The following is a 12,068-nucleotide window of genomic DNA, read 5'->3' as shown; positions in this document are numbered from 1 at the left end:
TTTTATTGTTTTGGCTGAGAGACTCATGTTACATACTATCTGTTGAAAATATCTCTTTTCCTCCTTTAGCCCACTCTAATCCTAAAGCTACACCAAAGACTTAAAGGTGCACTATGTAGTTTTGGGGAAGAAACTTTAATCAGAAGAGAAAGATCTTCATTGACTAAATGACTAAACTGAATAAACAAACTGACCTTAAAGGACAACACAACTTCATACTGTTTTATTTTGTTTACATGTGGCGGACCCTGCCACCTTTCTTGCTTCAAACAGTGTTCTGGGACCTTATCTTCCTCTGAGAACAGCTTGTTTATTCACTTATGGAAAAAATGTGTATTATTACCTCATTAATATTGTAAATATTAAAATTCTGAGTTTGAATTTCTTCTCCAAAACTACATAGTGCCACTTTGAAATAATTAGACTGTAATGCATCAGCAGGGCAGAAAAGATGAGCAAGTCTCCACCAAAGTTCATTCAGATATTTCAAATATATATTAATTAATAAGTTATATATAAGAAATAATAGTAAATAACTGGAGTACTGTGAGGAAACCCAAAGAAGCATGGGGAGAACATGAAAACTCTGCACAGAAAACCTGTTATTCTGCATTTCTGTGTTAAAAATAACACCTGTAGTTCTGATTTTGCACTTAAGGATCCATCAGTGTGTTGTAGAGCTTCTTGTGTTTTGTGAATGTCATTGTTGCCATTGTAAAAAAAAAAAAATCAATCCCTCATTTTTTTCAGTATTTTCATTATAAGTCATCCAATTTTTAAAATGTTTTTTTTGTTTTGGCCTACAGTATTTTGAGACCAGTTATAGATTTTAAAGGACAACAAACTGGCTCATCAATGGGACTAGTTGGACAGACTGTGCTGTGTTTGTGTACATGGACAGTGATGCTTTATGTCTGCAAACTTAAAACTCCAGTGCAAATAATGCACTGCAAAAACTCAAAATCTTACCACGTATACAGTATTTGTCGAATTGCTGTTTCACTTGTTGCATTGGCAGACCTTTGTTTTTAATTATTACAAGCCAGAAACACATTGTTTTTATTACTTTTCTAAGTGGAATTTTTCCTGTGTGTTCCTAAAATGATCCCTCCCGAGACATCTTCATTGTTTTAAACTTCCGATTTTTATCTGAATGCCTTCCTGTTTTAACCTCCATCTCTCTCTGTCACTTTTTCTGCAGTATCACCCTCTGTCTCTGTGCAACACAAGCGAGGATGAACGACAAGAGAGTGACTTCATCACCATTGTCAAACTGGAGCACAGGGTACCCCGCTGTCTGCCGCTGCTCGATAAGGTACAGTCACACACACACACACACACGCCATTCAATACGCTTCACGCCTTTCTCCTCGTTGGATCCTCTGAGAAACTCCCCTCTCCGTGACCCCTTCCCCTCTCAGACATGGCTGCAGACAGATCAAGCATCTCTGCCATCTTGTCATCTCTCCAGTACCTCTTCCGCTCTTGGATTTCGACTTTAAAGAGAAGATGGTTTTAGAGAGGGAATGATTTGGCAGGAGCTTAATGTTTTGTTCGGGACAGTGATCTTTCAGAGTGAGGGCTTGGACAGGAGGGGGTGGGCTTAGCTCAGCGCTGCTATGTAGCAAGTGGCAGTGAGCCCTGGCTTTGGATGTAAGGCTTTCAAGCCCCAGCTGTCACTCGTCCGATCCCAGCCAGCCAGAACCAGACACTCGCTGTTCTCCATTTCTGCTTCCCTCTAATATGAACGCAGCCAGAGCTCCATAGATTCCACCCACAATGCTTTAAATGTATGTGCGAGTTGCAATGGAGTTGACCTAAATCCCCCTTGTGTTTAAGTATTCTACCATACACACTGACTGGCATCTCCTGACTTTAAAGTAGTGTGATTTAAAACTGTTGCTATTTTTTGCCCCGTTTTTCAAGTGGTGACAAATTAGCAGGCAGGAGTATAGTTAGGCGACTGCCTTTTTTTAGCCTGTGTTTTCTTTTCCCCTAATTTAAAGCCATGTTTAGGAGCTCGCCCGCCATGGCGACGATGTAGAGACATTCCCACACTTCCCCGCTCCTTTCTTCCTCCTCCTGTTGCTCCTTCAGTGGGAACCCAACCAAATGGAGTGGGGGGGTGGGGGGGTGGGGGGGGGGTGTCACTCAAGGCTGACTCCAGAAAACAGTTTTGATTAAAGCCTTAATGGCAACACTATGTTGTCCCATAAACAAAACACGGGGCTCTCCCTCATGCAAAAGCACCCATGAACAAAAGGCTGTTGCTTCCGAGTGCTTTCTCCCTCCCTGCAGATCGCCTTTGAAATCAGGAGAAGTGAAGGAGGGAGGAAGGGGGGAGAGGAGGGGAGGAGAAGGGGGTCTTTCTTGTTGTTTTCCTGGTCTGGAAAGTATGTGTTGCAGTAAACTCCACTCCAGCCACCTGCATCCTCGCTTCCTTCAGCGAGATTCAAAGCTTTTTTGGTTCCTGGCGGATTTATTGGGGATTCATCATGCAGCTGTTGAGGAGTTTGCTCTCGGCCTTTTCGAAGAGGATGAATCAGACGGTCGGGGATGTGCGGTGCTGCTGGGTCAGCCAGTCTCTGGATGGGACTTGTTTACAGTTTAGTCTGACGGTAACCCGCCCCACTGATCTATAGATACTCTGACGGCCACAGAGGGTTCGTGTTGCACCACACGCACTCAGAATAGACTGTAAAGCAAACAAAGTGAGGCTGAAAACCTTGAAGGATAAGGTTTCATTGTTGTGCTTTGTTTTTATTTTGGTTTTTCAGAGGCCGCTATCCTCAGCGACATCATGACAGAGGGAGATTCCTGCGCTGATTTGCAGTGATTTGTGCGGTCTGTCTGACGCTCTGTTGCTGAATGGATCTCACAGTATTTCTGAACAGCTTGGACAGTTTATCTTCTTGGATGTCTGTGCTGCTCTTCAAAACCTTATTTTGACATCTTCAGATTAAGAAGACAATATCAAACATGTCAAGCACTTTCTCCAGATACCCTCAATAAGAAGTGGTGCATCAGGCCTCCAACCATCGCCCTCTCCTGGTACACTCTGTACTACCACCACCTCTCACCCACATTCACATATCAGCATGAAAGGAGCAGTTTACTTCAGTAGTGCTGCTGCCTCAGTGAGGCTTTGAAGTAGAAATCTTTTATAATCCTACTATGCCGTAAAATTTAGAAGGATTAGAATTCCTGAACGAAATATTATTTAATTTCATAAACAAAAAATAAATGTCACTTTTTTAAAGGAATTCTATATGAACAGTGATATTTTCATTATATCTAGAAATTTGCACATTTTATCTAAATGAATGCATTTACAGTCCAATATGAAATCCTTAAAGGAAGAATTCACCCAAAAATGGACATTCAGTCATTATCTACTCAGCCCCATGCTGATGGAAAGTTGGGGGCAGTTTTGTAGTCCACATAAAATTCTGGAGCTTCACAGCATTTCCCTCAACAAGTGAAGTAGATGGGGACTTTTTAAACGTCTTCAAACGTAAAAACAACAGAAAAATAAAAACATTAAACAGCTCCATACAGCTCGTCCTGCGTAATCCAAGTTTCCAGAAGCTCTGAGATCCCAACTTGTTTCTTAAGATGTTATTTACACCCTTTTTGAAGCCGAAATCTTATCTTCACTGTAGCTGCTAAGCTAAAAGTGTTAGCGCACACCCTGTCTGAAGTGGTTGTAGAAGCTCGAGCGACTGTAGAGGGTGTCAATAACTTCTTTTCAAATCAATTTTGAGTCTTGGGGCTTTGGAAAATTACATTTCACTGGACGAGCTATATGGAGCCATTTTATGTGTTGTTTTTTTACGTTTTAAAACAAGTCCCCATCTACTTCAGTTGTTCAAGAGAATGCTGCAGCGCTGTGTTGCTGTGAAGCTCCAGAAATGTTTTGTGGACTATGAAACCGTCGGCATGAGGATGAGTAGATAATGACTGAGTTTTTATTCGTGGATGAACTTATCCTTTAAATATGTTGTTTTTGCATGCAGCTTATTAGGGCTTAATGATATGCAACAATATTGCGATTGTGAAATGAGTCATGATTTTAGTAGGAATGGCGAATATGCTTGGTAAGCATCTATGTAGCACTGATAATAATGATATTATGTTATAACACATTTTGACCTTTTTTAAACAGAAAAAAATGCAGCTCCTTCAGTATTGATATTGCACTTAGCCAAATGCAGTTTCAATAGTATTTCCATTAATCGTGCAGCCCTACAACTTTATAATGTTGGAATTAACTGTGATGGACTTCCCTGTGAGATGGTGCATGCATGGCTTGTTTTTTCTCATACTTCTGCAAAGTAACCTCTAAAAAAGTCAACTAGAAAAATCTTAAACCATAAGTGTCCGAAAAGCACCCAACTGGTCTTTTTGCAGTTATTTGCTATCAATCTCTGTCTCAGACTCAGCCCTCTGTCTACGCAATTGCCTGAATCAAAACCCTCCACCGCTCCAGTGGTTTTGCATCATTACACAACACAACACAAGCAGTCTTCTCGTGTGGCTTCCTCTGCCAGCATGTTGTGCTAGCTCTGTCTGCTTTCCACTGGCCAGCCTGTCTCTTCTGTTTACACTGAAGCCCTGGAAAGCTTCTCAAGCGAACACATGACTCAACGAGAAAAGGCATGGCAGCGGTGCCAGGAGGGCTGCTCTACGCTCCACACCGGGCTCTGAATAAATGCTGTAATCTGTGCTTTTTCAAAACACTGAGCTGACTTTCTCCCACTCAAACTGCAGCACTGTGAATCACCATCAATAAGAATCCACGGTTTTGTGAAAACAGCTTTTACAGTGATTGAGTCTTTGGCCCCGTGTCTGAACTTGTTGACTCTCATAGAAAGCCCTGCTTATTGATTCTGCTCCTCTCAGATGAAAAGGCTTTTGACCTGATTGTGCAGTAATCCTGTTTTCTTTAACTTGGGTTTTCATGTGCATGTCCCTGTGTGTGTTCGTACCGTTTGTGTGTGTGTATGTGTGTGTGTGTGTGTGTGTGTGTGTGTGTGTGCGTTTTATTGGATCACATTACTTCAAGTGTGCTTTCCCAAATTGTTCTCAAGCTGTAGAAAGGTGGACGATCTCTGGAGCAGCAGGCTTGTAGATCCCAAGACCATGTCGGCCACTGGGATCCAGGGGCAGATGTCACTGATGGTGCATGTCTAGTATTTGTGATGTCATTACAGGATGTGGACGTCGACACATCAGCATCCATCTAAAACCAAATGTGTTATAGTGTAAAATTCAGACCAGGTATTCCAAAAATCCTGTTGCCGAATTCTTTTTGTTCATCCCTCATAATGATAATACAGAAACATACTGTATATAATGCAGTACAGATCAACAGCACCAGCAACTACAGCCTCCAGAATGACCATACATTTGAATCAACCTCTGTAAAACTGTTCAAACAAAAACTGAACAGTTTTATCTTCATGAAGGGAGGATTTATTGCAGGACTGTTCCATCAGACTGCATTTGTTTTAGCTAAGTGTCCCTAATAAACCATATGGAGGCCTAAAACCGAAACAAGCAGTAACAAGTTATCTGACAGGTCACACACTGGACCAATCCCTGCCCTGGTGATATCATTTTTTCATCATTTGATTTACCACCAGTTAGCTTCAAGCTAATTTTCATCTGCAGTCCCTAACTTGAAAAGGCCTGTGTCATTATCATAAAAATGTAAAGAGAATGGCAAATGTGTAGTAGGAAAAATAGAGGGCGGAGAAACGATTAAACTTGTGTTATATAAATGAGATAGTGAAATATAAATATAAGATTACAATGAATTATGTTTTCATTTAATTTAACAACTTCTTGAAGGTAAAAACGGAAAGATTTTGTCTATTTTCCAAATTGATTAAATCTAAAACATTAGATTTGTATTTTACACATCGTTTTATTTATTTGGTTGATAATAGTATTAGTAAATGAATTCTAGATCCTGACCTTTACTAGTTTTTCGGGACGGATAGCAATATTTGTAAAAATAAATAGATAAATAAATAAAAATTAAAAAAATTAAGAAAAACAAATCCGAAATCGATATATTGGCCGATATTCTTATATACATAAATACACATTGTTTTACAATGATTCCTCAGCTGTGGTTATCAAGCCCTTGTGACAAAGATACAAATATAGTGGGGCAGGAAGTTTAACAATAAACTTTATTGTCCAAAATAACATCAGGGATGTGAAAGAATAAACTTCAACTGGAATTCAATAATTATAATTTACCTCAAGCACATTTTTCTGCATTCTGTTCTGTAAAAAAAAAAAAAAAAGGTCACATCGGCACATATCAGACATCATGTGAGCCAATACAGATATATCAGTCAGATAAATTCAATAATATTCATGAATCTTCAGATAGCCTTTTATTGTGTTTTTTCAGTTCTTGGGCTCCATATAAACCATGTAAATATGTAAATATGTGTCAGTCAGTGGAGCTACTGTAGCTGTGGAATGAGTATCTAAAGAGTGAATAACAATATGTAGACTGTGTACAGCACAAGTCATAAAAAAACTAGTCAAAATGCTCAAATCTGTCCTCTAGGGTGGCCAGGAAGAGTAGTCCCAGTGACAGGAAGTGGTAGAAAACAAGGGAAGCCCGTTGAGGGAGGAATAAATCATTTCCCTCATGACAATGTTTTTGTCTTCTGGTGTCTGATTGTCTGTAGGGGGTGACACTGACCTCAGGCTATTCCTGCCTGCTGTTTTTTAGCAAAGACAGGGGCTGGAAATGCAATGGCAGCTGCCTTTGGCTGCTTTTCCTTCGGTAGCTGGGTCCAACGTCTCCAGTTCATCAGAGACGAGTCGAGGAGGAGGAACACAGGGGAACATCTGGAAAAAGGGGGATATTTCAGCTTTTGAGAGTAAATGCAAAAAGCAGCAGGTACACAATGGACATTTTGGCTAGTATGAAATGCATCAGTGTGAGCAGACTTCTGGGTTTCGCTTTGATTTCTCTCCCAAGAAAATTCATTATTCGCTCGTCTGCGCCAGACGGTTGCACGGTTGTCTTCAAAGGGATAAACTATGACTTTCTTTCTTCTGTTAGTCAAGGTTGGAATCAACTTCTGCAACCATTGCCATGCTTTGCTAATAGACCAGAGAGGACCGTGCGCCTCTCAAACTGTTGCATGCACCTTCGATTATCTTACCCTTTAATCTTTAAAGCATATAAACACACTGACACACACACACACACACACACACCACAGCATTCTTACTGTTTCCAATATGAGATAAACTGTAATTCACTGCATAAAACGTTTGAAAACCACATGGGGACATTTCAGAATCTGTTTTTTCAGTCCTCTGAGCAAAAGGTACGAGCCTTTTCTTCCTGCTCCTGCGGTGTGTCGTATCCCTTCTGCTCCTTGTCAGGTTTACGCTGCTATAATCATTTCATCTGGAACACAACAGCTTTAAAAGCGATGAAGAAGTGGCTCTGAGCTTATCTTGCTCAATCCTTCTTTTGTGCGACGGCAGCGCTGTGAATGTGAATGGGTGGCCTCATTATTGGGTCCCCCACTAATGTTCCAAATATTTCTGCTGCTTTCACAGACTCTGTTTTTCTGTGCTGTTTCACAGATTCCCTTCTCTCTTAAGAAACAACCGAGACCGACTGATCCACGTTCCTCTGTGTGTGCCTGTTTGACCCTGACGACACAGGCTTTCCCTCCCATTTCCTCTGTTGCTAAAGTTAGGCTCTGTCATAGCTCACCATATCAATGTGAAGATAACTCAGTAGGAAGTACTTAGCTTTGAGCCCAGCAGCCTAATGACTGCCTTCTTTTCAGTCAGTGCACTCATTATGGCTCTTACTGTACACGTGATGTAATTTGTACTTTGATTAGCCCGTCTCTGAGGACTGTCTCATTTATTTTGTCTCGATAGTTGACTGTGGAGGTGTAGTCCGCTGTCTCTCGTCCCTTTCATGATGATAATGCAGATATTAAAAGGGAAACCACACACACAGGGTTTTTAATGAAGCTGAACAATGGGCACCTTTGTCAGGCCGTTCCCTTATCCACCATCCTACACCAGCAGAATCAACCCCCCCCCCCCCCCGGCATACAGCGTTAACATCTGCTGCAGTCTCCTTTCTTCCTGTGGTGTTGTGAAGGAGCTGCTGCTGGTAGTAGTGGCATGCATTTGTTTGTACGTGACCACGCACTGTACTAAGTTCGTGTGTGTACATGTGTAGGACAACCCCGAGTTCAACAACTGTTTTAACCAACTACCGTTTTGTTCCTGAGCCCGTGTAGTGATATCCTTTATATAATCATGTGTTTCACAAAGGGGTGGACCTCGCCCCGTCCTTTCTCTTGAACGACTGAGCCTTTGGAGGATGCCCCTTTCATACCCAATCATGATACTATCACCTGTTACCAATGAACCTGTTTACCTGTGGACCGTTCCAAACAGGTGTTTTTGGAGCATCCCACAACTTTCCCAGTCTGTTGTTGCCACTGTCCCAACGTGTTGCTGGAATCAAATTCAGATTAAGCAAATATTTACAAATATTGACGAGGTAACACATTAAATATATAGTCTTTAATTGAGTATATGTCCAAAAGGATTTATTTTTACATAACTGTTTAGGAATCAGGGTCGTAATAAAAGACTGACACATTTAGCAATAGATATATACTGAAGATGTTGACCTTTCTGTGTCTGAAAGAAATAACCGCCCGTCAAGCACTTGAGGTTTTAATATAAGACAACAGGTGGAATACTTTTATTGTTTTGGTTTTGGCCTCTCTTCAAACTTTGTTCTTGTCGATTACTTTACAGCCTGTGATGACTTATTCATAATAAAACAATGGCTCTGTTTCAAATGGGCTCTTCCTGATAAGCTGTTTCCTGTGGTCACCCTACACAGAGTTTTATATCTCTTTTACTTCACTATCAGGAAGTTATAGGCAGATATTTGCCAGCTGGCATGGCTTTACATGATGAAGGATGAATTGTAATGAGGTTGGTCCTCTAGTGCCACCATGAGATTGGTGGCACAGGATGCTCTTCATTTAGAGCCACCGGCAGGTTGAAATTTTGCTTGTTTAGTGGAAATTAGCAAATGGTAGCATGATAATACGCAAAACTAAGATAGTGAATATAAAATCTGCATGTTAGCGTTTTCATTTTAAACTTCTTAGCTTATAGGTTTTAGCTCAAAACACTGCTGTCCCGACATACAACCCCACAGAAACACTAGCATGGCGGAGGATCTTCGTTCCTCATAGTAGAAATGATTGCATGTGCAATAGAGTGAAGATGGAACCATTAGATCATAGCAATAAAAATGCTTTGACTTCATTTGTATGGGTATATTGGGTCACTTTCCACCTTTTTAGCGGTCAACCATGACATTATAGAGACGCTCCTCATTTCCAGCCCAGTTCAGTCACTTTGGTCTGTGCATCCCTGCCTGGAGAATTCATCAAGAATCTCAAGTAAAGGTGCAGAGATGTGCTCAGGCACAGTAAAATACTGTTCTCGGGTCACCACAACCTGGAACAAAGTTAGAAAGTGAAAATCAGTCGTAGCTGAGGACGTTCACAAAGTATCAGCTGTGTTTGAAGTCCGAGGACGGGAAAACAGGGTGATAAGTCTTGTGTTGTCGCCACACAAACAGGAGAGCACATTCTCATGGGACTCAGCCAATGAATACTTTGGACAAGGAGGAGCCCTGAGTAACGGGAATGCCATTCAAGTTCCAGCCACCAAAACTAACCTCGAGATGCTGCTTGTTGGGAGAGCATGTGCACAATTTCGGGTCGATTTTCAGCTCGTAGTTAATTGAGGGAAACCTGGTTTCTGCTGAGGTCACCACCTGGTTCACAGACATGGTGGAATCTGTGGACGGGGGCGGGTCAGATGCTGTACTTTTAACACAGGCTCTGTGCATTCGGTCGGGGATTAGCGGGCACAGGAACAGGCCTTTATCGCTGGGGGGGACCTTTCACGGAGAGCTTGGCTTTGTGAGTGGCTCAACAATGAGAGGAATACTTCAGGTTCCCCTCCTCAATGGGAAAGTGCATTCCTCTTTTTGTCAACACTTCAAAAACAAGTGGTGTGCTTTGCGTTTCGCAGTCATGTGTGGTTTTTCTTCGCCAGGCCAAAAAAAGAGAATCAGAAAACAGGCATCTGATTAAATGTGTCTGTTCAGGTGAGCAGGTGGGATATAAAAGGACAGCGTGGTTACGGAGATCTCAGGGGATGGATGGAATTAGGTCTTCTTGTCTCACCGTGGGGTAGGATAGTAGGTTGGGCTGCTCGGTGGGATATGTTTAACCTCTGTTAGCAATGAGGCGAGTCTTCACAAAGATATATGGAGGAGGAATTAGAGGTTAAATCAGCTAAATGTCAAAGAGGAGGCTCCTGAAATCCAACCATCCATTACATGAAATATTAGATTTTTGAGCAAAAGTGCATCCAAACACTGCATTCCTCCAGTAAACACACTTAGAGGCCGAAAGCAAGCAAGCATACCTGCGAGTGTATCAATAATTAATCATGCATAGCTCGACCTACAGGTGACCCGGAGCATTCGAACTGCAGGTGTTCAAGTTTACTGGATCACAACACAGTGAGACTTGAGGATATAGGCCTGCAGGTCACAGCTTAACAGATGTCACCTTGACCTGCAGCATTGTTGTCGTTCAGCTCAGTTCAGCGCTGTCATCGCTTTAGCCAACGAGGTGTGAGTGATCTGCCGAGGGCCTGCTCCTCGGCTGCACTCTCTCCACTCATCCTGTCACCTTGAATAGGTGGAAAATTCTCTGGCCTGAAGGTGCGTGCGTTCCTCCTGCGGCATCTGTCGGGATATTTTCAGCGCAACACGCCCCAGCTGTGGCTGCAGCTCTCATCCGCATGTCTTGTCCTCACTCGGTTTCCAGCCCGGTGCCAGCGTTGCTAAGCTAAACATTGACTCGGAGCTGATGGCACAGCACTGTCCTCCCCACTAGTGCGTAATATCTGGAAGATGTGTTGTTTGCTTTGAGAGGTGGTGTTTTCAGATGCTGGCTCTCTTTTCCCAGCGGCTGGCGATTAGCAGCTTGTTGCTCCCCCTTTCTCACTTTTCTGCTCTTCCCTTTTCCTCTCCCCTCCCTGAAACGAGACGCGGGCTGTGTACTGGCTGTGCATAGTTACTGTAGGCATGTTGTGCGAACACAGTCTTCTCTGATTCTGCAGTCCAACTTCAACTTGTCGACAGCATCGCCACAAAACTTTTATACACAAACAGTGAGATGTCTACAGTGCCGCTCGGTGGGAAGTTTACCCCTCTGAAATAGAAGCTGTTGGAATATCACCTGCATGTGTATATGTGTGGATTGCGAAGTATGTCCCTCTTAACAAGTGTCAGCAAATATTTTGTTGAGATTTTTCCTATGAAAAAGCTGAGAAAATGCAGTTTCTCTTGTTACACAAATTAATCAAGCAATCAAGCAACATTTTTGTCATTTAAGGTAGTATGAGGAACTTTTAACTGGTTATGAAACAGTCTGAATTTAATACTGAGCTAAGACCATCAGTGAGAAAATTTGCTATTTCTAAAAAGTTATTCTTTAAGCAGATCACCAGGTCAGATTCTGACTCTGTAGTCTACAGCAGTAGATCCTCCTGCTTTGCCAGACAGCAGCACAACAACTGGCTTATAACTTAACATTTTGTGTTGGCCTTGCTGGTGGCGAGCTATATCTTGATTTTGTCTTATTATTATGAAGAAATAACATTATGAGTGAATGAAGATAACTTAAGCCTTCTTAACAAAATTACTATTTCCGAGCAACCAACTCTGTTAGCTGTAGGCTACATGTAACCTGTGTATGAACGGCAACTAAAACAGTTTACTCTGTCATATTACGGTTATTAATCGTACATAGCAACAGATAGTCACATTACCTTATCACCATGTAACCTACAAACAAAAATAGTCTTAAAATTACATATCAATATCTTTATGACACCAGGCAGTGGAAACACTGCCACTTTTGTCCACAGGGGGCACCAGAATCAACACACAA

The 12,068-nt window shown here is 41.9% G+C and overlaps 1 protein-coding gene across 1 annotated transcript in view; it reads left to right on the top strand.

Annotated features, from left to right (window-relative positions):
• The window catches only part of rnf43 (ring finger protein 43), a 91,630-nt gene that overhangs the window by 56,202 nt on the left and 23,360 nt on the right, over nucleotides 1-12,068 (top strand). Inside the window, exon 2 of the mRNA XM_073479150.1 lies at nucleotides 1,202-1,315. Coding sequence (XP_073335251.1) covers nucleotides 1,202-1,315 — 114 coding nt within the window. The remainder of the gene's footprint in view (nucleotides 1-1,201; nucleotides 1,316-12,068) is intronic.

The sequence above is a fragment of the Pagrus major genome, chromosome 13, assembly GCF_040436345.1.
Source record: "Pagrus major chromosome 13, Pma_NU_1.0".
Lineage (NCBI taxonomy): Eukaryota > Metazoa > Chordata > Actinopteri > Spariformes > Sparidae > Pagrus > Pagrus major.
The sequence above is the reverse complement of the archived record's forward strand: the minus strand, read 5'-3'. Positions and strand labels throughout refer to the sequence as shown.